Source organism: Notolepis coatsorum (genome assembly GCF_963971535.1).
Source record: "Notolepis coatsorum genome assembly, chromosome: 4".
Classification (NCBI taxonomy): Eukaryota; Metazoa; Chordata; class Actinopteri; order Aulopiformes; family Paralepididae; genus Notolepis; species Notolepis coatsorum.
The window spans coordinates 73,129,506-73,155,698 of NC_140168.1; the positions used below are offsets into that span (position 1 = coordinate 73,129,506).

A 26,193-nucleotide genomic window follows, 5' to 3' on the forward strand; every position below is an offset into this window, starting at 1 on the left:
TGCGAAACCCAACAAATATGTGTTTCCGCGTTCGAGTTTTGTGCTCTGATTGGCCAGGTCATGCGACATGTGCGCCAATCGTGGGACGGCAAGTTCTGCGCCTATTTCCGGGTTGAACAGCCTGCAAACTACCTAACGCCTAGTTTATCACTGGTTAAGCTTAGGCGACTCTTTCGCAGTTGGTTAAGGTTAGAGTTTGGAATCGGGGCAGGCGTTCTATCACCATGCTCTAAGACAAACTATAACTTTTTTTTTTGATCCACTTTTCTCCCATTTTTCTATATTTTTCTCCAATCCCAATTTTGTATCATCCAATTCAACCCTCCCCTGTCACGGATGCTGTTTCTTGCCTCCCACAAGCCGGCTGCAATGTGGACTAAGTCATACATATCACAAGTCCCCGCCGGTACTTGAGGTAACAGCAGTCGCATCTTTTCACCTGCGCAGCTCGATCTCTCAGTGGCGAGGAGTAACGCGTGGGAGGCTCACGCTGCCCCCGACACTTCCTGATTCTACTGCGCAGGCGCACCAACCGACCTGTAGGAGTCGCTGTCCACAACGCCCGATCCCCACCCTTCAGTTTCCCTCCCCGTAATACGGCCAATGTGTATTACTGTGGACGACCAGCTAAACTGAAAGCAAATGTGGAGCGCTGGGCTCGAACTGACGAGCCCAGCGTCTCCAGCATTTCGTGGCGAGTGCCTTGCCCACTACGCCACGTAGCCGCCCAGACAAACTCTAACCTTAACCAACTTCGAAAGAGCGCCTAAGCTTAACCGTCCAAAAAATTGCCGTCCCACGATTGGTCGTACATGTCACATGACCTGGCCAATCAGAGACGCGGAAACACGAACTTTGTTGTGGAAAATATTCAGGCAGAGGGGACACGTGATGCAAGGCTTCGTCCACATTGCAGCCGGCTTGCATGGCCTAACAACGTTCGAGACAGGGGAGGGTAGAATTGGACAATACGAAATTGGGGATGGGAGAAAAATAGAAAAATGGGGAGAAAAAGTAGATAAAAAAATATATATATTTCTGACACTGGGAATACATACCCCCAGGTCCCTAGATGTTCATAGATACCAAGAACATGCAAATGGACCTTGTAGAAGTGGAGCAATCTTTCATTTACTTGGGCATGTACCTTTAGGTGGAATTTCTGAAAATAGGGTTAGGGCTTAACAGGTTAAAATGTTTTTGTGGGTCCAAAATGAATGTTTACATGTTGCAGGCATGTATCCCCTCCCTACTTCCCATTCCTCACGTGGAATGCACCTGATTGGATAAATGACATGCTGGTGCTCTAGTGTGACACCTAGTGGCTGAATGTTATTTATACCACCTTTAACTCTTTCAGTGCCACTCACGAGATTTCTCGTGTTTTTTTATAGGTGGTTGCTAGCCACTCACGAGATTTCTCGGAATTTTTTTTTTTTTTTTTTTTTTGCGATCTGAAAAATTATTGCATCACCCGAGCCTACCCGAGTATAGCCGAGGGGCGCCGACGATCACTGTGGAAAAAAGCGCCCCCTGTCGTCTCCCAGATGACATAAGTGATTTTGGAATGGACTCAATGAAAATGAATGGGGAAAAAAATCCGGTACTCCACATTTTCCAGTTCACTGATCCAGCCGGGGTTACTAGAGTTCATTCTGGAGCCTCAGATCTCCGCGGATCATGGAGAACCACTGTGTCGCGTTGGATCCATACACGTATCGATTTTTTCGAATGGTGATCAGGAATTGGAATATACCAGTTGGATACCATCTGATGTCAGGTAAGGACTCTATGTTATCAGTGGTAGGATAATCAGAGTAATTTTGATGAAGTTATAAGCTGTTTTGTGAAATCTCTTCTTTCGTTTTCACTGTAAAAGTCCGAGAGGAAATCAACAAGGCGATTGTCCGCGCGCGGCCGTAATGTGCGTGCGTGCACGTATAATATTGATCATCTAGCGTTTATTTGAAAACGATTCATAAAAAGGCTGACGAATATCAACGTTGTGGAATATTCCACTAAAAGACGATTTTCATAGAATGCTCCAGAATGAGTTGTTTTTTATATCAAAACGGGGGCTTTTCTAACTGCTCTGAAACGGCAACGACGCGATAAAAAAACAATCTGCCTTCACAGCACTGTCTGGAACATAGTCTTTGATAATGCGATGGGCAGATTAGACACATAGCCATAATTTAAAACATAGATTAGGCGATATTAACGTTAACATTGGCGCGGATGGTGGCATTCAAGCGGTAAAATGGAAAACCAGGCATGGCATTTAAAGAGTTAATGAATGAATGAATACATATTTTGGTGATCCATTGTTTTTGTTTTGTTTTTGATTAAAAGTGCCCCCCCCTAAAGAAGACTTGCGGCAGGAAGAGAAAGTGGATGATAACCATGACGACGACGAGGTGCTGCTCAATGTGATTCGTCCAGATTACGAACGTCCCGCCCCTCCCCCGCCCATGGAACCGCTGTACGGTCTGGGAGAGGACGGGAAAGTACAGGGTGACTAGTGACACACACACATACATACATACATACACACACACACACACACACATACACATACACACACACACACTAGGGCTGTCGCGATTCGTTGCCCTAGTCGACGTTGTCGACGATGAAATTTAGTCGATTTGCATATTCATGATCGATGTATCGTATTGTTAATTGTGTGTGCCTTTTGTGGTGGAAATGGAAGACGTTCAAAGTAGGGCTGTCAGTTTATCGCGTTAATTAGATTAATTAATTACACAGCAAATTATCGCGTTATGAAAATTAACTCAAAATTAATTACAAAAAAAAAGATTTTTTTTTTTTTTTTTTATATAATTTTTTTTTTTTTTTTTATCTCATTCATTCTATAAGAACGTAGAATACACATTACAGACTTTTTCTTATATGGTCCATTTGCATGTTCTTGGTATCTGATTCTAGGGACATCTATGGATCTCAGGGAATGTATTCCCAGTGTCAGAAATACTGTGTCTGTTACTAGGCTTGAGTAAATTGTAATGACCCAAATGAGAATATCAATAAACATTTTTTTTTATCTTTGACTGTGAATAACACTATGCTCAAATTGACCAGACCTGAAAAATCTAAGCAAATTAATAGATGGAAGATGATTAAACAGAAGGTTTTGTAGATACAGTACTGAATTCTGCCATCCGGACACATGCAATTTGAAATATGATTATAGAATATAGAATATCAGGCATAAAATGGTTATGCGATTAAAATGCGATTAATTAGATTAATTAATTACAAATCCTGTAATTAATTAGATTAATTTTTTTAATCGCCTGACAGCACTAGTTCAAAGTCATAACATGTGCAACGTGTAATCTAACTAATGCGCAGTGAATTATGTTCAAAATATAAATAATTTCTCTTAAACCACTATTGGTGATTCTGCCTAGAGCCAGGACTCGACAGTCACAGTACGCGTTTCGCTCGCATTTGATAAATTCCGTGTTTCACTCCAGCTGGAAGGGAGGGGCTGAGCCTGATACCACCACCTTACATGTTAGAAGCAATGGTAGCTCTTCAGCCTGCGTTCTACAGCCTGTGATAACTCCTCTTGCGAGTTGCGCTGTTTCTATGTAAACTCTGCAAGCAACGGGTCCAATAAATGCGTCTAACATGCTTTATATCCTCACCATTCCTGTATGCCCGTCGCGGTTAACAGTGGTGCAGTGGTGATTTCATAAGTGGTTGCACTGTGTTTTAATGACGTCACATGCACGTACGCTCCCGCGCATGCTCATAAATGTTTGTAAATATTGCCTTGAAATAGAGAAGCTGAAAAAGGTAGCAGGATGTAGCCTTCAATATATAAAGAAATTATATTGTCAATAGATATGGTGGAAAAACATATATCGGTATCGGTTGATATCGGTATCGGAAATTAAGAGTTGGACAATATCGGTATATCGGTATCTGTAAAAAAGCCAATATCGAACATCCCTAGTTAATAGTTTTGTTAACTAAATCCCACTATCAATTTGTTGTCCTTTTTGTCAGGAACCAGAAACAATGTTTCACAGTTTTTAGATTGTAAAAGATTTGAAGCTCTGTTTTGAAACCTTGAACAATGTGGTGAGAGGTGGAGTGAAACTGCTTTTGTGTTTGGTGCTGGGTACAAAAAAGAAAATGTAAAGAAGTGGCAAACATTGAATTGAGTTGTGGGTCAGGCCAAAATGGCCATTTATAAGAGCCGGAAATCCAAGTTGAAAATGGCTCAGGTGGTGAGCCTGATGCCAATGTTTAAAGCATTTGTAAGAGCCAGGGTCAGAGTGGATTTTAGATTTGATTGATGTTTCAGTGGAGCTTCAATGAAGTCATTTGTTGTGTTGTAGAGGGGCAGCTGTGTTTTAGCACTGGTTTTTTGTGAGATCTCTAATTTTACACTTGGATGTGTTTTTTAGTATGATGAAAACGCATGTATGATGTGAGCTTGTAGTGAGATTATGTAAATAAATGTTTTTCTAAAATACATCTCTCCCCCCCTCTCTCTCTCTTTACCCCCCCCCCCCATCTCTCCCCCCCTCTGTAGGGGCTCCTGCTGAGGTCTATGCAGCTCTGAAAGATTTTGGTTACGAGTCTTTCAGACCAGGACAGGAAGAGGCTATTATGAGAATACTAACAGGTTGGATTCTGGGAAATATTGTCTTCTAAGTGCTGTTATGTTTGCTACTTTGCTTACCTTGCTAAGCTACATTATGTTAGCTGGGTTAGCTTACCTTGCTAAGCTACGTTATGTTACTCAGCATGTACAAGGAAATGTCACAACATTCAAATGATATACTCTTTATCTCTCTCTGTCTCTCCGTCTCTAGGTCTCTCCACCCTTGTAGTGTTATCTACAGGTATGGGTAAGTCTCTGTGTTACCAGCTGCCAGCCTATCTGTACTCTCAGAGATCAAAGAGCATCACTCTGGTCATCTCTCCTCTGGTCTCACTGATGGATGATCAGGTACACACACACACACACACATTGATATACACACACACATTAACTCATTGACTGCCACGCTGTATTCCCATCTTTACTCCCTGGCGCCAGCGTTATTGACCATTTTCAAGATGTTTGCGGACCCATCGTATATTCTATATTATAGCTATGGAGACGATAGTATGGCTCATTTGACAGGCACCAACATGGACAAACCAGTTAATTTCGACATACTTTAGTTTATGCGCTATTCCACGCTAAACATCTCCCCGTTTCAAAATAATCGTTTTCTAGATAGTGAGATATGACCTGTTATATGCATATGCGCATTTTACGAAGCTGCGATCGTTACCAAAAGCATGTTTTAGGTTTTGTAAAATACGACGCTGTGATCAATACAAAAGCATGTTTTAGGTGAGGTAAAATAGACCTAAAATAGACCTTACCTTTGTAAGAAGGTACTCCAAAATTAATAATCCCAGTAGTTCCATCACGATCATCATTACCGGTGTGCATTGAGCCTGGCTAGAATACGGAAATCAATAGGTTTCAGGCGAGCAAATCCGCGACAGATGACTGTGTACTGCTTCACTTTGAGGGGGAGGGGATTCATGCAGCCAGAGGCACAGAGGCACTGAGAGACACCTTAGAGACCCAGTTCAAAAGGTAGGCGATACTGCCACCTGTCGGAATTCGGTCACAATTTTAACGTAGGCAGCAATGCCAGGGAGACACAGGCAGGTCTGCACGAGTGTTTAGAATGGGGAAAATCGGAAAAAAGGATCAAAACCCGAGAAATCTCAGGTTTTGCGCTCAATGGTTGGATTCGAAACACGAGAAATATTGGGTTTGGCACAGAGAGTTAATACACACACACATTAATATACATACTAGGGTTTGGTACCGTTCACATTTGAACCGATACCTGGGAATTGGGGCCGTTACCCAACGGTACCTTTTTTCTGTACTTTTCTCTTGCTCTCTTATTTATATATATATTTTTTGTAAGTCTAAACTTATCAATTTCAACATTGTTATCACACCACACAACACACCACACAAACTAAAACCCCTCCCTCATCCCTAAATCATCCCTACAACCATTTCTTATTACCATTTCTTCTACAATTTTAATGTTGTGACACATGTCCTTTAACCCTTTATCTGCCAGGGATTATTCTGATCTTAATCACCTCTCTGCCACCACTGTAAGTCTATGGAGATGTTCCCCTTCTTTGCAGGGCTATAACTTTTTAAATTGTATTGCTAAATTGACATTACTATGGCCCATTCAACGTCAAGTATCTATCGTTTAGGATGTAGCAACGTTCTACTTTTTCATTCACATATTCATACTAAAATACGGTCTAAAGTATAAATATGTTTTTATCGTTTTCTGCAGAATTCTGCAGAACGTGAGTTATAGGCATAAATACATATATTAGATCATCAAATGTAGTTTGATACCGATTGACGTCAGATTAAAAATTTCAATTGTACAAGGTCCTAAACGTCATGTTTCATCATCTGCTGGTGACCGGAGGGGGGGGGGGGTTTATAAGTCCGTGGCCGACGTTACATCATTTATGTAGTATGGGTGATATGTTGATCGGAGCAGTTTGTATGTATAATAATAATAATAAAAAACTCACCGCAGCTTCCTCGTAGCGTTGGGCGATCAGCGTGGAGCAGAAAGTTCGCTATTATGGGATGTCGATCTAGTTGGTCCAGTTCCAGGTTGTATAATACTATATACGTCCAAATCATGTTTATCGAGTTATTGGCAACGGATCGCTATCCAGTGTATCAAGCTGGAGTGAGCACCACTTCCGGCCGCTCACTTCCGGTTTTGGCACCTCGCTGATTGGCCACCAGATGGCGGTCTTGCACCGTTGGAGAGTTGAGAGGAGCTCTACAGCACCCGTCAAGTCTCCGTGGGTGAAATATGATTGCCATGACAGATTTTTAAAATATTGATCTCAAAGACGCTGTATGACGTAATTGGCACATTACGCATGGCGAGGAATGACGTCTAAACACGTCATTGGCGATTAAAGGGTTAAAGAGACACGTACATGTTGAGTAGGGATTCTCCAAATAGCTTAGGTAAGCTAACCCAGCTAACGTAACGTAGCTTAGCAAGGTAAGCTAACCCAGCTAACATAACATAACTTAGCAAGGTAAGCTAACCCAGCTAACGTAACGTAGCTTAGCAAGGTAAGCTAACCCAGCTAACATAATGTAGCTTAGCAAGGTAAGCTAACCCAGCTAACGTACGCGTGATTACAGTGGAGTATTTCAGTTACAGTGAGCGTTTCCAGGGTTAGCTTAGTTAACGTTAGTTTAGGTTTTTCGATACCAACGTAATTCGGTCGGTAACCTTAAAAGTACAGAGTTCGGTACCCAACCCTAATACACACACACACACACACACACACACACACACACACACACACATAAGCACACACACATTAATATACACACACATTAATACACACACACACACGCACAGACGACTACACAGACAGACACATACTCATGTTGATAAAGGTGTTGTTAGCATGCTGACGGTTATGTCCATGTGGTTTGTGTGTTCAGCTGTCTGGACTGCCTGGCAAGATGAAGGCTGCTGCTATCCACTCCAACATGAGCATGAAACAGAGACAAGCTGCTATTGAAAAGGTAAATACTGTAGACGCATTATGTCGGGCAGGAGAGGATTATATAAAGCTGTTTGGTTTATTTCTCTCTCTCCTGTCCCCCTCTCTCTTTCTCTGTCTCTGTCTGTTTCTCTCTCTCCATCTCTCTCTCTCTGTCGCTCTCACTCTGCCTCTCTGACATCTTCTATCATTATCTAAAAAAAAACTCTAACCCTAACTAACCTTACTGTCATGCACTTGTCCTAATATACTAACCTACACTGTAGCACTCAACACTTTGATGAACATTGTTACTCAGCTGATAGAGTTGTACCCTTCCTGCTGTCTTCTTGTACTTCTTGTGTCTCTCTCTGTCTCTCCCTCTATCTCTCCGTCTGTGTGTGTGTGTGTCTTTCTCCGTCTCTCCAGGTGAAGTCGGGTGAGGTGTGTGTCTTGCTCCTGTCTCCAGAGGCTCTGGTAGGAGGTGGAGGAGGGTCTAGTTCAGGTTGTCTCCCCTCTGCAGACCAGCTTCCTCCTGTGGCCTTCGCCTGCATCGACGAGGCCCACTGTGTGTCTGAGTGGTCTCACAACTTCAGACCCTGTTACCTGCGACTCTGTAAGGTACCGGCCTCTTAAACACCTCTCTGTCTGAGCATCAGTGGTGATGGAAGATGGGAAGATTGAATCAGACTTGGTTCTTTTGGACTGTCCGAGAGTCGAGTCAGAATCTACATTCACATTTATTTGTTCATCTTTGACGGTGAATAACACCATGATAACATGGACCAGACGTGAAAAATTGCCACGGAGCTCATTCAGCACCTTCTTGAGATCTAGTGTACAAAGAAATCTAAGCAAATGAGGGCAGATGATTTACAGGGGGTTTTGTAGATACAGTACTGAATTTTGCCATCCGGACACATGAAATTGAATATAGAATCCCAGGCCTGTAAATGTTATGCTATTTTACCTCCCGTCCTGCAGACGTCTCTATTTTACCTCCCGTCCTGCAGACGTCTCTAGTTTACCTCCTGTCCTGCAGACGTCTCTAGTTTACCTCCTGTCCTGCAGACGTCTCTATTTTACCTCCCGTCCTGCAGACGTCTCTAGTTTACCTCCTGTCCTGCAGACGTCTCTAGTTTACCTCCTGTCCTGCAGACGTCTAGTTTACCTGCTGTCCTGCAGACGTCTCTAGTTTACCTGCTGTCCTGCAGACGTCTCTAGTTTACCTTCTGTCCTGCAGACGTCTCTAGTTTACCTCCTGTCCTGCAGACGTCTAGTTTACCTGCTGTCCTGCAGACGTCTCTAGTTTACCTCCTGTCCTGCAGACGTCTCTAGTTTACCTCCCGTCCTGCAGACGTCTCTAGTTTACCTCCTGTCCTGCAGACGTCTCTAGTTTACCTCCTGTCCTGCAGACGTCTCTAGTTTACCTGCTGTCCTGCAGACGTCTCTAGTTTACCTGCTGTCCTGCAGACGTCTCTAGTTTACCTCCTGTCCTGCAGACGTCTCTAGTTTACCTGCTGTCCTGCAGAAGTCTCTAGTTTACCTCCTGTCCTGCAGACGTCTCTAGTTTACCTCCTGTCCTGCAGACGTCTCTAGTTTACCTCCTGTCCTGCAGACGTCTCTAGTTTACCTCCTGTACTGCAGACGTCTCTAGTTTACCTGCTGTCCTGCAGACGTCTCTAGTTTACCTCCTGTCCTGCAGACGTCTCTAGTTTACCTCCTGTCCTGCAGACGTCTCTAGTTTACCTCCTGTCCTGCAGACGTCTCTAGTTTACCTCCTGTCTAGACGTCTCTAGTTTACCTGCTGTCCTGCAGACGTCTCTAGTTTACCTGCTGTCCTGCAGACGTCTCTAGTTTACCTGCTGTCTAGACGTCTCTAGTTTACCTCCTGTCCTGCAGACGTCTCTAGTTTACCTCCTGTCCTGCAGACGTCTCTAGTTTACCTCCTGTCCTGCAGACGTCTCTAGTTTACCTCCTGTCCTGCAGACGTCTCTAGTTTACCTGCTGTCCTGCAGACGTCTCTGATTTACCTGCTGTCCTGCAGACGTCTCTAGTTTACCTGCTGTCTAGACGTCTCTAGTTTACCTCCTGTCCTACAGACGTCTCTAGTTTACCTCCTGTCCTGCAGATGTCTCTAGTTTACCTCCTGTCCTGCAGACGTCTCTAGTTTACCTGCTGTCCTGCAGACGTCTCTAGTTTACCTCCTGTCCTGCAGGAGCTTAGTTTCTGCTGAACTACTATGGAAACTCAGTTGACCAAATGATATGTTTTGACATCACTGGCAGGTACTGACCTCCTGCAACCAGCCATATGAATCCTAAATTAATTGATAGTGAATCAAAACAAATCTAAATCAAATCAAATTGGGATCCTGCTATGAATCCAGTTGGGTTATCCGTGCTGATGCCAAGCCATAGTTCTCAGTGTACTAACTAACTGTGTGTCTCCAGGTCCTCCGAGAGCGTCTGGGTGTGACCTGTCTGCTCGGCCTCACGGCCACAGCCACCTTGTCCACGGCACTGGACATCGCTCATCACCTGGACATCAGCGACAGAGACGGCATCTCTGTCCGCTCCGCTGCTGTCCCCTCGAACCTCCAGCTGTCTGTCTCCATGGACAGAGACAAGGACCGGGTAATGTCTCTCTCCCGCTCTCTGTCTCTCTGTCTCTCTCTCTCTCACTCTCACTCTCACTCTCACTCTCTCACTCTCACTCTCACTCTCACTCTCTCACTCAATTCAATTCAATTCAAATGGGCTTTATTGACATGGGAAACATACGTTTACATTGCCAAAGCCAAACAAAACAAAAAATCAAACAGGGAAATCAAAAGAAATCGGTACATTACAGAAGGAATTTCTTGTATGGTTGACAGTCTTTATGGTGGTTGTATTCCGTTGGATGTCCTTTTCTTGTCACAGCAGCTCTCTCTGTCTCTCTCTCTCTCTCTCTCTCTCTCTCTCTCTCTCTCTCTCTCTCTCTCTCTCTCTCTCTCTCTCTGTTTGATGACATCACGGATTCCTCTTTTACAAGATATGTAACCTCTCTCTGTCTCTCCCTCCTCTCCTTGTCTATACAGGCCCTGGTGTCGTTGTTAAAAGGAGACCGATTTGGTTGTCTGGACTCTATCATAGTGTATTGTACCAGGAGAGAGGAGACCGTCCGTGTGTCTGCAGTGCTCAGGACCTGCCTGCAGGGGGTGCTGGTGAAAGAGAACAGCCATATAGCTCCAACACACAACCCTATAGCACAGAGGAAGAAAGACCTTGGTGAGAGAGGCTGGTTTATTAGTAGTTTTCTTTCTAAACCCGCGCCAGGTAGCACAGTGGTGCAGTGGGAGGGGTGTTGAGTAAAAGAATATTCAAACATGATCTGAATCATAGTATCTGACTTAGGCTCCTGGACTCTTGAAGTTCTTATGAAGAAAACACGTGGGTCAAACAGAATCTGTTGCAAGAAGGTTTATTTGTGCTTCACAAAAGTTTCACAACAAATAAGCCTGAGACAGCCCGGACTGACTGAATCTCCGCTTTGCTAACACTCTTTTTTTATGCATATACTGTAGACATGTCCCTCGTTCTAGAATAATACCAACCTATGCTCTAATCATGTTGCTACGGGTGTCGTTTCTGTGTCTCTGGACATGTTTTATTGAGTCGGATTCAATCCAGCTCCCCACTGCTGCCTGAGACCTCACTCCTGGTACGCCCTGGTAGGGCTGGGCGATAAAACGATAACGATAACTATCGCAATAAATTATTTCCTCGAAATAAACATGAAACGTGGTCGCAAAGTTTCGATATATCGATTTTCCAAGCTTGGATATGAGCACACGCACTAACAACCAATCAGTGAAGGAGATGGCCGACAGCGGAAGGAGACGTAGAGAGGTATGACTCAAGTAGTAAACAAGGCTGGCTAGGATAATTAGCTTGCACGGCGCTATTTTATAGTTTACGTGCCGAGTGGGTGTGTGGCATGAATTCTGAGTGTAACGGTTATAGTAGTGTGGGGTATACGGTGGACGTCGTTGCAATGTATTGGGGCGGAACAGAGTATTTTAGGGTCATATTTAGTACATTGTCATGGGATACACTGCTTGCTCTAGCTAACTGCTAACGTGCGCGGACTGATGACGACATCAACTCGAGACATTCGCAGCAGCAAAGAAGTTGCCTTTGAGAACCAATGGTTCTTGAGCCGTAACGGCACATGGGGCAGGAGCCTATCTCCTGTTTCCGTAGCGTGAGGCAGCTTGATGTACAAGTACACCCCTTGGACATGACGCTAGTATGTCGCAAGGACTTCCCCCCCAAACCAACCCTTGATGCTGAGTGTCAAGCAGGGAGGCTATGGGTCCCATTTTTAAATAGTCTTTGGTATGACTCGGCCGGGGCTTGAACTCCCAGCCTCCCGAACTCAGGGCGGACACTCTACCCACGAGGCCACTGAGCCGCAGCAGCAAAACATGTCTATTAATAGCCCGTCCATCGGCGCCGGGCATAAGAAGTTAATTAAACGTAACAGACATTATATCGACGATAATTATCGATATCGAGTTATATGAAAATAATTTTATAATTTTATCGCAATAACGTTTTTGGCCATATCGCCCAGCCCTACGCCCTGGTATGGCTGAAAGGTTCACTGCAATCACTATTACTTTAGAAACTGAGGTTAGGCCCTTCAAACCAGTGTTAATTTAGTTAACGAAAATGATGACTATATATGGTCGTCAACAAAGCTTTTCCCCCTGACAACGAGACGAGACGTCACGTTAATGGAAATCATGTGACACTAATGTGACTAAATTATTCATGCAATGTCGTTGACTAAAAACGACGACACAAAATGTAGTTTACAAAATAATAGGAGTCGGAGCCGAGGCGGGGTGTCGGAGGCGGGGTGTCGAAAGACGGCGCTAAACGTTTATACAACATCAACGTCAACACTCTGTTTACTTGCTACTTGCTAGCTAACAGGAACTTGTTTGCCGACAGGAAAGTAACAAACATAATTGTCCGTGCGGAACCCTTATCCCCAACACATAGTTCCGTGGGTGAATTATGTTGTGGCTGAGTGGCGAGACTAAACAAAAAAGACTAAATCGAAACTAAACAAAAAAGACTAAAACTAAAATGCTCAGACCTGTAGTTAACACTTTGCCCGCCGGGCAGTTTGCCCATCTCATGCCCCTCTCTGCCAGCACTATAATCCTATGGAGATGTTTACCTTCTTTGCAGGGCTATAACTTTTTTAATTGTATTGCTATATTGACATTACTATGACCCATTCAACATCGATTATCTATCGTTCCGGATGTGGGAACGTTATACTTTTTCATTCATAATTATTTTAATTCTTAGAACGTGAGTTATAGGCCTAAACGCATATATAGATTATCGATTGGCGTTTCTTCCCTATACACGCTATATAAAAAAATTAAAATGTATATGATCAGTATACGTTATGCTTCATCATGCGTGAAGGAAAGGGGGGGGGGTCGTTTATAATTCCTCGATCATCAGTAAATGCTTTATGTAGGTTGGGTGATATATTGATCAGATCGGTTTGCTCACAAGGAAATGCACAATCGGGTTGAAAATAACGTTATATTCCTCTGGCCACTTCCTGTTGTTCGAGTGTAACTCGCCCGACCATCCACCAGGCGGCGGTATTGAGCCGTCGTTGCCGTCACCTATAGGGTCCAGCTGCAGCGTCACGGGTGTATATATGAATGCCATGGCGAAATTTTTTTATATTGATCTCAATAACGCTGTACAGCGAGGTCTGGCGCTCAAAGCATGGCGGCCAATAACGCTGTAAAGCGATTTTGGCGGTCAATGTGTTAACTAAAACTTGACTAAACGAAAAATAGATAAAGGTGACTAAATATGATGAAAACAAAAAAGAGCGTTTGAGACATGACTAAGACTAATTTTTTTTTTTTTTTTTTAAATAGCTGACAAAATTAACACTAGTTCAGACAGACTGAATTGAACCCATCAGACATAGACTTAATTGAACCCATCAGACATGGACTTCATTCTCAGTGTGTTTATGTGGATTTCCTCCAGGTACTCTGACTTCCTCCCACACCATAAAATAAATGCATACTCGCACAAAATGACTGGTGATAGCCCATACTTAACTACGAGAGCCTCTATATGGTATAATAAGAAACTAAAGATTGGGAAGAAATCAGTCATATGGGACGATTGGGTTAAAAGGGGGATACATGTACTAGGTGATATAGCCGGGGAGGATGGGGTTTTGCCTTTTGAGGATATTAAGGAGGATTTTGATATAGATAATAAAAACTTTTATAAATTCCTACAGATTAGACATTGTATATCGTCATCAATAGGAGGACCAAAGTGCGGCCCAATTACTGCAATTCAAGAAATATTCTATAAAGGATGGCGCGGGAAAGGCGGTGCGTCAAGATTTTATGATGTTATAAGAGAATACAATGCACCCAAATTGGCGGGTTTGAGATTGAGCTGGGAGAACGATGTACATGAGGAGATTACTGAGGAAATGTGGGAGAAACTGGTATCCAAATGGAGTAAATTCTCTAGGGAGGCGCAATCACAACTTGTTTTTTACAAAGTACTGAACAGAAGCTATTGGACGCCTAGTAAACTGGCCAGACTGAAATTAAGGGACAGTGACATCTGCTGGAGATGTGAGAAGGAGACAGGCACTTTACTGCACATGTTGTACGAATGTGAGAAGGTCCGGAAAATGTGGGATCAAATTGTGATATTCCTAAGTAAGGTCCTGAATGTGAAGATAAATAACGCCCCAATGGCATGTGTTTTGGGTATAGTACCGAAAGGGATTAAACTGCCTAAATACCGGGGAATGTGGTATAGAATGGCCATGATATCAGGATGTAGAATTGCATTACGACATTGGAAATCACCTGTTGATATTACTTTTAAAGAATGGATGGAACTGATGTTTCGGACAGCATCATATGAAAGGGTGACATATAGAGTCGCAGGGAGAGAGGATATTTTCGCTGAGATATGGGACAGTTTTCTACACCTGACTGAACGATCTGAGGACAAATGAGTAAGATGGGATTACAATATTATCAAGGATGAATATGAAAAAGGGGATTTGATCTGATGGTACTTGTGCTCTATAATATATTATGTATATATGTACATATATTTTATGTCCGGATGGTGTATCTATGGAACGGTCACTGTCTCTATCACACCCACATGTGCGCAGATATAGCCACATACAAGTATCTAGGATACACATATTCATATGTGTACATAATAGGTTTACACGCACTCATATACACAAGGATAAGGTATACACGTCAGGGGCACACATACATGCACATACTCATATATAGGAAATAGACATACATACACCTACATATACACATAGTTGAGATATAGGCTTTCACTGACACATAGGGGGATACATAAGTATATAGGAGACACACACAGGCGTAGCTGAAACGTAAAAAAATAAAAAATAAAGAGAAAAGAGAAAAGAAAAGAAAAGATGCAGCACATACCTGCTCGCAGGTAGATCGGTCTACATGTAACGTATGACGTATATATATATATATATATATCAGGGATGTATATGCACAATGTATAGTATGTTTTTTTTTTGTACGTGCTTTTTTAATTTCCATGTCAGTTATTAGTGTATTTGTATGAGTCTCTTGCATGTTTTGTATGTTGTCACAAAAAATGAAAAAGGCGAATCTTGGATGTTGCATATTATGCTGTGAAAAGGTACTCTGTAAATAATGTAAAGATTTGTGCAAAAATATCAAAAAAAAAAAAAATGCATACTAGGTAGTTATTACCCTTGAGCAAGGCACTGGTATTAGTACTGGAGTTGGTCCCTGGGCACTGAGCTGTGGCCCACTGCTCCTAGTTTGGATGGTTAAATGCAGAGGATACATTAGGAGTCCTATGGAGTCCTGTCGGGGGTACCCAGCAACGCCCTGCAGTCCTGTCGGGGGTACCCAGCAACGCCCTGCAGTCCTGTCGGGGGTACCCAGCAACGCCTGTATGTGGAGAACTCAGCCGCTAGTGTTCTCACCCGCACCAAGGGGGCAGCACATCACTCCCACCCTCATCCACCTCCTCATATAAGATCCTCATCCTTACCTACAAACCCCTACGTGCCCTTGCCTCGCAATACTTATCCCACCTCCTCCACCCCTACACACCCTCTGTTTGTCTTTTTTTGTTGCTTTGCAACGCATCCTTGGGTTTTGTGAAAGGCACTATGGCCTTGGAGGCAGGATGGCCTAGTTGGATGGCTGGTTCGATCCCCTCGCCCGGACAGCAGGGTGTACTCGAGCTGTGAGCTGGTGACTGAAGGGTGGCTGGTATTACCATCTACGGTGCCTATCCTGCCTAAGTGCCCTTGAGCAAGGCACTGAACCCCAAAATAGCTCCAGGAGGCGCTGCACTGCAGGGGACCCTGCATTCTGACCTCTCTGATGAAATACATATGTGTGGGGGACAGTGTATGTGTAACTAGGAGGGAATTGCCTTGTGTGCATTGAGAATAAAATTATCTTCTTCTATATAAATCCATTATTATTTTATTTCTCTCTCCCTTTCTCTCCCTCCCTCTCTGTCTCTCTCTCCTCCTCTCTCTCTTTCTATCTCTCTCTCTCCCCCTCTCTGCCTCTCTCTCCCTCTCTGTCTCTCCCTCCCACTCTCTCTGTCTCTCCCCCTCTCTCCGTCTCTCTCCCTCTCCCCCTCTCTCCGTCTCTCTCCCTCTCCCCCCCCTCTGTCTCTCTCCCACTCTGTCTCTCTCCCTCCCTGTCCCCCTCTCTGCTTCTCTCCATCTCTCTCCCTCCCTCTCTCCCCTCTCTCTGCCTCTCTCTTTCTCTGTATCTCCCTCCCTCTCCCCCTCTCTCTGTCTCTCTATGCCTCTCTCGCTGTCTCTCTTTGCCTCTCTCTCTCTCTCTCCCTCCCTGCCTCTCTCTCTCTCTCTCCCTCCCTGCCTCTCTCTCCCCCTCCCTCTCTCTCCAGCCAGGAAGAAGTTACGTAAACCCCTGAAGTATCAGGCGGAGTCGTATCACGCCGGTATCTCCGCCTCAGAGCGCCGTCGGGTTCAGAACAACTTCATGTGTGGAGAACTGAGGCTGGTGGTGGCGACCGTGGCCTTCGGAATGGGCCTGGACAAGTCTGACGTCAGGGGAATAATACACTATAACATGCCCAAGGTAATAATACTACAATATATAATTATACACTATAACATGCCCAAGGTAATAATACTACAATATAATAATAATACACTATAACATGCCCAAGGTAATAATACTACAATATATAATTATACACTATAACATGCCAGAGGTAATAATACTACAATATATAATTATACACTATAACATGCCCAAAGTAATAATACTACAATATATAATTATACACTATAACATGCCCAAGGTAATAATACTACAATATATAATTATACACTATAACATGCCCACGGTAATAATACTACAATATATAATTATACACTATAACATGCCCAAAGTAATAATACTACAATATATAATTATACACTATAACATGCCAAAGGTAATAATACTACAATATATAATTATACACTATAACATGCCCAAAGTAATAATACTACAATATATAATTATTAGGGCTGTCAGTTTATCGCGTTAATTAGATTAATTAATTACACAGCAAATTATCGCGTTATGAAAATTAACTCAAAATTAATTACAAAAAAAACTTTTTTTTTTTTTTTTATAATATTTTTTTTGTATCTCATTCATTCCATAAGAATGTAGAATACACATTTACAGATTTTTTTTTTTTTAATATGGCCCATTTGCATGTTCTTGGTATCTGATTCTAGGGACATCTATGAATCTCAGGGAATGTATTCCCAGTGTCAGAAATACTGTGGGCTAGATCCACAAAGAATGGATTGCACGGTGCAAGTTGCACCCTTACTTACAATTCATTATGAATAAAAAATGGGGGACCCTGATGTAAACAAGACGAAAGTCTTTCTCTGGTCTGCATCCCCTTAACAATTGTGTGCCGTACTGTATTGTACCCATTCTGCAATCTGTTAATAACATTTTCATTCAATCAATCAATCTGCGCTGTGATTGATTGAATGAAAATTTTATTTTAAGTAAATTGTAATGAACCAAATTAGAATATCAATAATTTTTTTTTTATCTTTGACTGTGAATAACACCATGCTCAAATTGACCAGACCTGAAAAAGCTAAGCAAATTAATAGATGGAAGATGATTTTGTAGATACAGTACTGAATTCTGCCATCCGGACACATGCAATTTGAAATATGATTATAGAATATAGAATATCAGGCATAAAATGGTTATGCGATTAAAATGCGATTAATTAGATTAATTAATTACAAATCCTGTAATTAATTAGATAAATTTTTTTAATCGCCTGACCGCACTAATAATTATACACTATAACATGCCAAAGGTAATAATACTACAATATATAATTATACTAGTGCTGTCAGGCGATTAAAAAAATTAATCTAATTAATTACAGGATTTGTAATTAATTAATCTAATTAATCGCATTTTAATCGCATAACCATTTTATGCCTGATATTCTATATTCTATAATCATATTTCAAATTGCATGTGTCCGGATGGCAGAATTCAGTACTGTATCTACAAAATCATCTTCCATCTATTAATTTGCTTAGATCTTTCAGGTCTGGTCAATTTGAGCATGGTGTTATTCACAGTCAAAGATAAAAAAAATGTATTGATATTCTCATTTGGTTCATTACAATTTACTCAAAATAAAATTTTCATTCAATCAATCACCGCGCAGATTGATTGATTGAATGAAAATGTTATTAACAGATTGCAGAATGGGTACAATACAGTACGGCACACAATTGTTAAGGGGATGCAGACCAGAGAAAGACTTTCGTCTTGTTTACATCAGGGTCCCCCATTTTTTATTCATAATGAATTGTAAGTAAGGGTGCCACTTGCTCCGTGCAATCCATTCTTTGTGGATCTAGCCCACAGTATTTCTGACACTGGGAATACATTCCCTGAGATTCATAGATGTCACTAGAATCAGATACCAAGAACATGCAAATGGACCATATTAAAAAAAAACTAAAAGTCTGTAAATGTGTATTCTACATTCTTATGGAATGAATGAGATACAAAAAAAATATTATAAAAAAAAAAAATTGTAATTAATTTTGAGTTAATTTTCATAACGCGATAATTTGCTGTGTAATTAATTAATCTAATTAACGCGATAAACTGACAGCCCTAAATTATACACTATAACATGCCCACGGTAATAATACTACAATATATAATTATACACTATAACATGCCCAAGGTATAATACTACAATATATAATAATACACTATAACATGCCTAAGGTAATAATACTACAATATATAATTATACACTATAACATGCCCACGGTAATAATACTACAATATATAATTATACACTATAACATGCCCAAGGTAATAATACTACAATATATAATTATACACTATAACATGCCTAAGGTAATAATACTACAATATATAATTATACACTATAACATGCCCAAGGTAATAATACTACAATATATAATTATTAGGGCTGTCAAAATTAATGCTTTAACTTTGGAGATTAATTTAAATTATTTAAAGCATTAAAATAAATTAATCTAGATTAATCTATGGAGTGAAAAATCTTTAATCTTAGCGCCGCGGATATAAGAAAGAGGTCTAGCTGAGTCAATGTTGATGGTTTTGTTGAACATTTGTATTTCATAGGAGAGAAACTATTCAAAGAAAGCTATTAAAATAGTCTTTGAATCTAAATATACTTTCTTTGTGTTGTTTTTACATTAATTCCATGATTTTACTCAAGAAAATATCTGTTACAAGCTTCGGTTTTAAGTAGAAAAATGCAATTTTTAATCTAGATTAACTAGAGAAAATTGTGAGATTAATTAGTTAAATTTGTTTAATCTATTGACAGCACTAATAATTATACACTATAACATGCCCAAGGTAATAATACTACGATATATAATTATACACTATAACATGCCCAAGGTAATAATACTACAATATATAATTATTAGTGCTGTCAAACGATTAAAATATTTAACTCGATTAATCGCATGATTGTCCATAGTTAACTCGCGATTAATCGCAAATTAATCGCATTTTTATAAAAAAAATCTTTTTTACCTTAAACAGATCTTTTTCAAGTTCCAAGTTTTAATACTCTTATCAACATGCAAGTCAACAAATGCTTGCTTTGTGCAGCCATTTAACACAAAAGGATGACCCTCATGCATTGCAAATTTGCATCAAATTCAAAACAGAGTGATGCACAAAATAACTTAAAAGAAAATAATAATTTAAAACAATGAATAAAGTGTGCATGAAATAATAGGGGAAAGAAAACGTTAGGAACTTGTTACATTCACACACACAAGGGCTGATTAATCACACACCCCCCTCTCTCCCTCACATACACACTCTCCCAGCTCTTTTTCTCTTTTGCCCCTTCCTCATCTCTCTCACCCCCCTCTCTCTCTATATCACACACACACACACACACACACACACACACACACACACACACACACACACACACATACATACACACACACACACACTTCAGAAACAAACATAGTATCAATGAGAGCATCAATAATACACCTGAGTAAAGTCTAGTAAACATTTTTTTTTTTTTTTTTAGTTAATCTTGAGTTAAACAAATTAGTGGCATTAATAGAATCGGGAGTTAACGCGATATTAACGCGATATATTTGACAGCCTTAATAATTATACACTATAACATGCCCAAGGTAATAATACTACAATATATAATTATACACTATAACATGCCCAAGGTAATAATACTACAATATATAATTATACACTATAACATGCCCAAGGTAATAATACTACAATATATAATTATACTGGCCTGGACAAGTCTGACGCCAGGGAAATTATACACTATAACATGCTCAAGGTAATAATACTACAATATATAAGTATACACTATAACATGCCCAAGGTAATACTACTACAATATATAATTATACACTATAACAAAAATTTTATCTGTATCTATAGCTTAACACATTGGTTGCTAGCCGGATATGACGATTTATCGCTTGGATGCCAGCACGTTAATCAATGGGAGGACGAGCACATTTGCGAGCTATTAAACTATATCTTAAATTATGACTGTGTCTAATACACCCGTCGCTTATCAATGACTTGCTTGCAGTCAACATGTACGAAACAGATTGTTTTTTCATCAGTACATTTCTGTTTTATACCGTTTAGAATAAGAGTATAGTTTTGGAGATTTCTAGAAAGAAAAAAAGATTCCGTGAAAATAGCCATTTACTGGAATACACAAAACACGTTGTCATTTTCCGGCTGATTTATGAATCGTTCTCAAATAAACACTAGATTATCGAGAGTATTTGTGTTCTTATGCACGATACAAAAGCGGATGAAAAATAATGTATTCGTGCCGCGCTCAGCGCCTAACGCCACACACACACACACACACACACACACACACACACACACACACACACACACACACACACATACGTTGTGAACGCTGTGAAAAACGACTCTGATTAACCCAAAACTGGTAACATAGATTCCTTACCTCAGATCAGATGTTCCAGAAAAGATGAATCCAATTCCTGATCGCCATTCCAAATATTGAATGCGTTTATTGATCCAACGTTATAGTCCGAAACGCATAATCGAAAGCTGCGCCGAGCCTCGCCAGTGAATCTGGTAACAGACACTGCTTGCCAGAGATGGGAAACCCTGGACCAGAGTTTTTCTCTGATGCACTTTTTCACTCAATCCAATCCAATGATGTGCATTACCATCCGGGAGACGATAGGGGGCGGTATTTGCCCTTTTCGAGCTCAGAGCCATTCCCAATGATAACGTCAGGCTGGACGTATGAAAAATGTATGGATATCGCTAATAAAATAAATAACGATTAAATAATGAGAAATCTCGTTATTGGCAACCAACGCATGGCGGGCAATAACGAGAAATCTTGTTGTTGGCAACCAATGTGTTAAAGTGCAAATTTGAATGAACTTGTCTGTTTGTCTTTTGATGCATAAATGCACAGATTAATGGATAAAATAATCATTGTATAAGTCAGTTTATTAAATAATCATTAGTATCAGCTCTAGTGAGAAGCACTCTTCAGTTAGTGTTAGGGGCTGTGTCCACAGAAAGCGTTTTTTGAGCTGCCAGCGCCTTTCTGACATTCATCTCTATGGTAACTAAAGACGCGCTACGAGCGCTCCTCTTCCCAGCGGCGCACCTCGTGTTTTAGCGCTCTCGGCGGCTAGTGTTTTTTTTGGCGGAGCGCTCTGGGCGCCTCGAGTAGAAAATTTGTTTACATTTGGAGAGGAGTGCCGCTCATCTATGTAACTTTTTTCTACTGACCAATCAAAATTGAGGAAGTGGCGCGACTAAAGAGATCTACAAACATGGCAAAGGAGAGGCTGATTATTGCGGTGTCTGACAATCCAGTAATATACAACCTATTTGTACTAATAACGCAGATGACGCGACGATTGTAACCTAGCAACAATAAGCGCTCTCTGCGGTTTGGAAGCGCTCTGGGCATTCATATTTTTGATATCCAAAGCGCTCCGCCTTGAAAAAAAAAACGCTTTCTGTGGACACAGCCCCTTATGGACCATGGTGGTTTAGTTCTGTGGTGTTTTGGTGTTTAGCTGACGCTTTTATCCAAAGTGACTTACAAGTTCTGTACAACAAGTCAGCAGGAAGGGTACAACTATGGCAGCTAAGGGTAAGTAACACTGTTCGTCAAACAGTGTCGAACTTGAGTGCAAGGTAGATTCCTTAGTAGCAGAGTGCATACTAGTAAAATACAGTACAAAGGTTAGGGAGGGAGGGAGGAGGGGGCGGCTACGTGGCGTAGTGGGCAAGGCGCTCGCCACGAATGCGGAGACGCTGGGATCGCCTGTTCGAGCCCAGCGCTCCACATTGCTTTCAGTTTAGCTGGTTGTCCGTACTAATACACATTGGCCGTATTAGGGGGTGGGAAACTGATGGGTGGGGATCGGGCGTTGTGGACAGCGACTCCTACAGGTCGGTTGGTGCGCCTGCGCCATAGAATCAGGAAGTGTCGGGGGCAGCGTGAGCCTCCCACGCGTTACTCCTCGCCACTGAGAGATCGAGCTGCGCAGGTGAAAAGATGCGACTGCTGTTACCTCAAGTACCGGAGGGGACTTGTGCTATGTATGACTTAGTCCACATTGCAGCCGGCTTGTGGGAGGCAAGAAACAGCGTTCGTGACAGGGGAGGGTTGAATTGGATGATACGAAATTGGGATGGGAGAAAATATAGAAAATGGGAGAAAAAGTGGATCAAAAAAAAAAGGGAGGGAGGGAGGGAGGGAGGAGGGAGGACATGGTGGCATGCAGTCTGCGGAGGTTCTTAGCCCAGGCCTCAATCTTATGGTGAAAGAAAGAGGCTTTATCAGTAGTAATGTTTTTGGAGAATGCTAACAACTAACAAGAGGTTATAATAGGTAGTGATGTCACCAGTGAGGCGTGTCTATTTATTCTTCCTCTCAGCCACTCTCAGGGTCTGACTTTCTTCTCTGATTGCATTTGACAGCCATGGTCTTGGTTTGGAACGGAGAGCAGGCTTTCTTGGCGAGGGGACAGAGCTTGTCGAAGGAGGTTGAGAGGGCTGAGAGGAGGGTGGAGGTTGCCTTATCTGGGGCGAGAACAGAGAAAGTCTCACTCAAAGGTAGAGCGGACACTGGACAGGATGTCAGAGGAGAGACAGTTTAAGTTGGAGTGGGTGGTTTGGGGTTTATAGAAGAGTTGGTGAGAAGTATGCAAAGAAGTGGTCTGATAGGTGGAGGAGAGTTACCGTGGTGTTAATTATGCTGGAGTCACGGGAGAATATGAGATCCAGGGAGCTGCCACCTTGGGTGGCTGACTGGGACGAGTCAGGCAGGTTGAAGGCACCTATTAGGAGAAGGGAATAAGCTTAGAAGAATGTCCCGCTCATCTGGGAAGTGTTCGAGGGGACCTGGAGGACGATAAGATAATAACAATGGTGAGATTGAATGGACTAGAGACAGATGCTGCATGATATTCGAGAGAGGAGAGAGACAGAGCAGGAAGTGATATTGAGCTTGTCACACGAGGGAGAGGTCAGAAGACCAGTGCCTCCACCACGTCTGGAGGGTCATGGTGTGAGTGTGAAGGTTCTAGTTCTGTGCTGTTTTGAACTCAGTCTATTGATCACAGTGTCATGGACCATGGTGGTTTAATTCTGTGGTGTTTTTAACTGTTTTCCCAGAGTTTTGAGAGCTACGTCCAGGAGATCGGGAGAGCAGGGAGAGATGGAGAACCTGCCCACTGTCATCTATTCCTGGACCCTGAGGTTATCTCTCGCTCTCGCTCTCGCTCTCGCTCTCTCTCGCTCTCGCTCTCGCTCTCTCTCTCTCTCTCTCTCTCTCTCTCTCTCTCTCTCTCTCTCTCTCTGTCTCTGTCTCTGTCTCTATCTCTCTATCTCTCTCTCTATCTCTCTCTCTATCTATCTAGCAGGGTGAGGACCTTCATGCGTTGTGTGTTTCTGTATCCAATACTGTGCAGGGTGAGGACCTTCATGAGCTGCGTCGTCATATCTATTCCGACACGGTCGACTACTACACAGTTAAGAGACTGGTTCAGCGTATCTTCCCTCCCTGTAAATGCAGACGGATACACGACAAACGACAACAGCTACAGCAACAGGTAACACAGTCTGGTGAAGCCACCTTAAACAGTGTCTGTACAACTTTACATGTCAGCTTAGCTGTATGTAACTAAGCACATAGTAATTCTGCTGCCCCACAGTGGTTGATATTGTATTTCATCATGCTGCATAATCTGTCCCTGTAATCTGTGATGTCAGAGTGCCGCTTTAGAGGTACTATCAAAGTCTGTCAGTGTGCAGCAGGGTGATAATACCACTAGGGGGCAGCAAAATGACCATGTGTTTAGTTTCTCTTTAAAGGTGACATGCATTATAAATGTCTTTTTTGAGTCTCTAGCATTGTATTATAGTAATAGGAGTTAGTATCAATGTGTTTTTGTCTCTAAATACCATATTGGCGGATTGCCGTCATTCAGGTAATTCATTTCCTGGTCCATTTTAATCCGGTCGTTCTGATTTGACGCGCATGGTGACGTCACGTGGCGCTGGGGAAGCGGATAGTGATCCGATTGGCTCTGTGGTTGCCAATGCCCGCCCACAACCTAGGCAGCCCACACAGCGATAGCAGAGCGAGTGGAAATCACTTCCTCAAACAGCGAGGCAGATAGTGAAACCCGACACCTCGACTGCACTCTGCGAGGGAGATAGAGAGGGAGAGAGAGAGAGAGAGAGAGAGAGAGGGGGGGAGAGAGAGAGAGAGAGAGGGGAGAGCCCGCGTGTGCTTGTTTACACAGCGTTTCATTCTCAGTCCCGCTGAGTCCGGGGCTCTCCCCCCTCTCTCTCTCTATCCCACCCCCTCTCTCTCTCGCTCTCTCTCTCTCTCTTTCCCTCTCCCCCCCTCTCTCTCTATCCCACCCCCCTCTCTCTCTCTCTCTCTCTCTCTCTCTCTCTCTCTCTCTATCTCTCTCTGTCTACCAGTCGCAGACTGTATGGATGACTGTCACTCAGTGCTTATGGGCGGAGCCAGGCCATCACAGCCTGAAATACTGATGTTGTGAAATGAGGCTTTTGAGTACTTATATAAAACAATGCAGTAAAAAAAAAAAAAAATGCAGATGTCTTCAATAGACTCACAGGAATTGTGTAAAGTTGCCCAAATAGTGCTAGGAATAGCAATGCAGGTCCCCTTTAAATAATAATTTAATAATCTGTGTGTGTGTGTCAGTATGAGCAGGACGCCGAGGACTCTGAGATGATGGAGGTGTGTGAAGACCTGAACACCCCCACCCAGCAGCACATGGTACAGGCCACAGCGCCTGGCCAACACAGGAACAGTCCATCTCCTCCCCTGGCAGAAGGGGGTCTGAGGGAAACAGAGAAGGTATTACTGAATTTACTACTATGGGGCGACAGTGGCTTAGGAGGTAGAGCGGTCGTCTGGTAATCAAAAGGTTCCTGGTTCGATTCCCGCTCCTCCCTGGCAGCGTGTCGAAGTGTCCTTGAGCAAGACACTTAACCCCTAATTGCTCCCGATGAGCAGGTTGGCACCTTGCATGGTCGCCTTTGCCGTCGGTGTGTGAATGTGTGAGTGAATGTGAGGAACAAAATTGTAAAGCGATTTGGATAAAAGCGCAATATATATATTTTTTACAACTGTAAGCTTTGGACAACTGTGAGTGATCAAGTTCGACGTACACAGCCAGCGACACACGATCTCAGTTGAACAATGGTGGCGTGTAGCTTTCGTCCGATCCACCGGTCTTTGTCCATCGCTACTGTAGTTCACAGTTCCCAAACGGGAGACCTTAATGTTATGAATGATCATTGAATGATCATTACATTTATAT

At 42.3% G+C, this 26,193-nt stretch overlaps 1 protein-coding gene across 1 annotated transcript in view; it reads left to right on the forward strand.

Annotated features, from left to right (window-relative positions):
• The window catches only part of recql4 (RecQ helicase-like 4), a gene marked incomplete at its 5' end in the record, with an annotated part of 53,188 nt that overhangs the window by 16,691 nt on the left and 10,304 nt on the right, over nucleotides 1-26,193 (forward strand). Inside the window, 11 exons of the mRNA XM_084311978.1 lie at nucleotides 2,353-2,514; nucleotides 4,571-4,663; nucleotides 4,854-4,990; nucleotides 7,568-7,651; nucleotides 8,038-8,229; nucleotides 10,062-10,244; nucleotides 10,691-10,880; nucleotides 16,641-16,834; nucleotides 24,008-24,091; nucleotides 24,304-24,444; nucleotides 25,572-25,727. Coding sequence (XP_084168104.1) covers nucleotides 2,353-2,514; nucleotides 4,571-4,663; nucleotides 4,854-4,990; nucleotides 7,568-7,651; nucleotides 8,038-8,229; nucleotides 10,062-10,244; nucleotides 10,691-10,880; nucleotides 16,641-16,834; nucleotides 24,008-24,091; nucleotides 24,304-24,444; nucleotides 25,572-25,727 — 1,616 coding nt within the window. The remainder of the gene's footprint in view (nucleotides 1-2,352; nucleotides 2,515-4,570; nucleotides 4,664-4,853; nucleotides 4,991-7,567; nucleotides 7,652-8,037; nucleotides 8,230-10,061; nucleotides 10,245-10,690; nucleotides 10,881-16,640; nucleotides 16,835-24,007; nucleotides 24,092-24,303; nucleotides 24,445-25,571; nucleotides 25,728-26,193) is intronic.